The 4,496-nt window shown below is 38.5% G+C and overlaps 1 protein-coding gene across 1 annotated transcript; it reads right to left on the bottom strand.

Annotated features, from left to right (window-relative positions):
- Positions 1–1,718: 1,718 nt before the first annotated feature.
- LOC117099969 (uncharacterized protein K02A2.6-like) lies at positions 1,719–2,312 on the bottom strand. The gene has a single exon (XM_033239498.1). The coding sequence runs from the start codon at positions 2,310–2,312 to the stop codon at positions 1,719–1,721; it is 594 nt and encodes a 197-aa protein (XP_033095389.1).
- Positions 2,313–4,496: the final 2,184 nt, after the last annotated feature.

Genomic DNA, 4,496 nt, shown 5'->3' with positions numbered 1-4,496 from the left:
TATAAACAAAAACAAACAAATATGAAACCAATGGACGGTTTTACAAATGAGCATGTACCAGTACGCATGTAAATTGTGCAAGTTGGGATGATATATCGATTCTGTCTTTATTCATAAATGAGGGATACTAATTGAAAGTATCCCTTCTTAATTTTTTTTCTTTCGTTTTCTATGGGGGGAGGGGTGGCGAATCTTTATTTTTTTTTCTTATTTTTTTGCACCTTCTTCAGTACAATTCTGTACTGTACACATCACACGGGGAAAAAATCCGTCATCGACTTCTGTCTTAAATTGTTGAACCTCTGTTTGGCAGCTTCATCTCGCCATTTCCTCACTTGCATTAGGTGAATATAATCCACATCTCCTTATCTTTCAGCCACATCAGCAGGTTGTCAGCAGCGTTAAAATCTGTTGATGCGTTGACTCTTGGGAGGTGACTAACTTCTTCTTCTTCATCAGATGACTCGTGCTCCTGCCATGTTTCCACACCACTGATGATTTGATCATCCGTTAGCCACTGAAACCCTAGATCGTCTGCGTCTTCAGCCAGCCATTGAACAGGTCCCATCTACTCGCTATCATCGGGTTTTTTATCCGAGTTCTTCAAACATTACATCGAATTCAGCCGAGTCATCTTCATCATGATAGTTTCTTTGATGAGGAACGGAGTCGTTGTTCGGTTCTTCTCCCAGAAGTTGTCGCCAGCTACGACTTAGGTTTTCTTCCATTGCATCTTCCCATGCTTGGGAAATCCAACCAACGCAATCATTGACTGTCAGCTGCCTGATGACATTTGGAATGTCGTCATCGTTCGCCAGGATATGTCGTAGGAGATGCTTTTTGTAGCGTCGTTTAAGGGGTTCAAAGATCCCATGGTCCATAGGCTGAATCATGCTAGTGGTGTTTGGCGGAAGATACTCAACCCAGATGTTCCCATCCTCAGAAACGAGTTCTTCTTTTGGGGGGGTGTGACGGAGCTTTATCCAAAAAAAAGTAGAATTTTGTATGGAATGTCATGTTCATGGCACCACCGCCGGACAGTTGGAACAACGTAACTGTGGAACCAATTTTTTGAAAACGGTAGCATCTGTAAGTTAATGACCAGCCTGAAGCACTTCGTAGATTACTAGCATTGTTTATTGCGGTACTGACCGACATACATGTATGAGATGGGTAACGCACCGAGAGGGCGTGGTTCAAATTAATACAATGTTCTACATCTTCCTTATTTTATTTTGTTTTTAAACATAATCAATTTATAGTAAATTTAAATTCTTTTCATCCTTTTGTTTCTTTTTTTTACAACATGAGAACAATAAAATGTTTTAAGTCAAAAGTGTGATTGTGTTATTCATTCAATTGTGATCATTTGAAACATATTAATTAGCATCTTAAATTTTTGTTCGATGTTTGAGACGAGACGATTTTATTGTGGAAGGCACACTACAAATATCCCACCATTACCATTACTATTACCATTTTAATTTCCATTTTACTTATAAATTCCAATCCAATAACAATGGACTATAATCAATGTATAATTAATGTTCATTCAATGTTCAGCAATCATATCAATGTTCAATCAATGTTCAATAATCAATGTATAAGCAATCTTCATTCAGTGTTCAATAATCGACTTTCAGCAATCAAATCAATGTTCAATAATCAACGTTCAGTAATCCAATCAATGTTCAATCAACGCTTGCATTTGTTTTTAGTTACTGCGCAAACATAAAGCTATTGTATTTGGGATTTTGTTTGACAGTTCGTCCACTTCGGGTTCTCTTGGCTGAATCTGTGTTGGATTTTGTGGTATCATGTTCAGGACTACTCGTGATATGCACAAAGTTCCATTCTGATGCGAACTGTTTGAATTGGTGACCTGAATACTGACCTCTATTGTCACTTATGAGAATCTGCAGTGTACCATGGGTAGCAAAGTGACGCTTCAGTTTTACTATTACCGTGGCTGATGTTAAGTCAGTTAAAGTATTCATTTCAAACCATCCGGGATAGGAATCTACGAGTACCAGGTAATGCTTATTGTTCCACTCAAATATATCTGTGGCAACAATCGTCCATGGTAGATCTGGAATGTTATGTAAAAGTAAGGGCTCCTTGGCTTGATGTGCCTTTAGGGCATTACATACCTGGCAGGATGACACAAACTTGCTTATGTCATCGCACATTGATCTCCAATAGACAATTTCTCGTGCTCTGCGTTTTGTAGCTTCTATTCCAGGATGTCCTTTGTGTAGTATTTGTGTAGATGACTGGACAGAGCTAGGAATTATGCTTTTATGTCCTTTCATAACTATTCCATTGTCTACTGAGAGTTGATCTCTGAAAGTAAAATAACTTCGTATTTCTGAAGGGCACGACTTTGGAGTTTTTGGCTATCCCTTAAGTTTTGTGTTAATTAACATCTGTAGAGTGCGATCCTCTTTCGTTGCACTTCGCAGCTCTTCCTGTTTAGCATCAGAGATGTGCTATACTTCCATGACTTCATACAGATATCCATCATCACCAGTATCTGTAGTAGGTGCTCGTGATAAGGTGTCTGCCAAATATAGCTCAGCACCTTTCTTGTATACCAACTTTGTAACTGCATTAGTAATTTCTGCAGACGAGCTGGCGCTTTGTGAAGTGGCTTCTTCACAATGAGTATCAGTGGTTGATGGTCTGTTTGTATGGTTATTTGTTTCTCATATGTACTGATGGAATTTCTTTGTTGCAAACACTATGCTTAACAGCTCTTTTTTTTATTTGTGCATAGCGCTGTTCGGTTTCTGTCATTGTTTGTGAGGCAAATGCTATTGGTTTACCATTTTGGAGGCATGCACAGCCTAAACCATACTGGGATGCATCGCATGTAAGGGTTAAGTGTTCGGTCACATCGTAATATGCAAGGACTGGTGGGCTTGTTATCATACTTTTAAGCTTCTCAAAAGATTCATGCTGATGTGGTTGCCAACACCATTGCGTGTCTTTGTGTAACAACTGCCTTAAGGGTGCTGCTATTTCACTAAAGTTCTCTATGAATTTCGAAAGATAGTTTGCCATACCAAGAAAACGGCTTAAAGCTTGTGTATCCTTTGGAGCTGGCATCTCGCATATAGCCTTTATCTTCTCAGGATGAGGTTTTATACCATTGTCGGTTAGAAGGTGTCCAACATAGGAAACCTGACTCTGTCGAAACTTGCATTTGTTCTTATTCAAGCGGAGTCCAACCTTCTGAATTCTCTGTAGCACATCCTTTAAATTCTTGTCACGTTCGTCTAGATCTTTATCAGTGAATAGCAGGACATCTACAATTATCTCACAAGGATATCCTTCAAAGAGTATTTCTATTGTGCGTTGAAATACTTCTGATCCATATGGCATTCTAAGATGCCTGTATCGGCCAAGGGGAGTGTTGAACGTAGTCAACTTTGAAGATTCTTCATCTAATGGTACCTGCCAAAAAGAATTTTTAGCATCTAAGACCTTAAATACTACGGCATTGGCTAAATTTCTAGTTATTTCCTCAACATTTTTCATTGGGTGATGGGGTCTCTTCAGACCACCATTTAAATCTCTTGGATATATGCACAATCTAATTTCTTCAGTGTTCTTTTTTTTTTGTTGCAACCATTGATGACACCCATGTTATTGCCTCTTCTACAGGAGTGATGACGCCGAAGGGTCTACAGACATCTTATATTTCATTGCTAACTTGCCCAAATCGTCACCAAAAACATCCGAAAACTCTGTTAGTTCTGGAATATCTTGTGTTACGACATGCACCATGTTATCATTAACGTTTAGCAACTCAAGTTTTAGAGAATCTGCTTATCCAATTATGGGAGTGTAATCACCATCAACAACATATAATTTTAGTTGGTGTTGTTTTCCAGCTGAATCTATCTTTAATCTTGCCATTCCCAAAGTAGTTATGGTATTACCACTATATGCTACCAGATTTGGCTTTTCTGATTGGTCTATGTCATCAGCAGCTTTAATATTTTGCAGAGTATTTAGTGGACGGTATTACATTACACTTGGCTCCAGTGTCTGTCTTTAATGTGAGAGGGTGATTGTTGACCATTACAGTTGTTTTTATTACATTTTTACTGTCAACTGTATCAATGTTTATGCCTTCTACAACAAAGAATTCTTCATTTTGTGCTTCTTCTTCTGTTGCGATATCATACATTGTCTGCTTATTGGACTTTTTTTGTATCTTTGTTTACCTTGGGGTTTCTTGTAAGTATGCTTGTGTTGTGCACTAGTACCCCTAGGTTTCCTACACTGTGTTCCAAAATGTCCTAAAATCCCACATCTGCTGCACTCTTTGTTATATGCAGGACAATTATATCGTGGATGAGATGTCCCACACCTTCCACAAACTTTACTGTGCTGCGATTTGGTTTTTTCAAACGTTAGTACGTCGATTGTCTGTGACAATTGTTTGTTTGCATTTTCTGTAGTTTCATGAACCAGGCATATCTGAATGG

Source organism: Anneissia japonica, unplaced genomic scaffold (assembly GCF_011630105.1).
Source record: "Anneissia japonica isolate Jap-2015-1 unplaced genomic scaffold, ASM1163010v1 scaffold4768_len8183_cov97, whole genome shotgun sequence".
NCBI lineage: Eukaryota > Metazoa > Echinodermata > Crinoidea > Comatulida > Comatulidae > Anneissia > Anneissia japonica.
The sequence above is the reverse complement of the archived record's forward strand: the minus strand, read 5'-3'. Positions and strand labels throughout refer to the sequence as shown.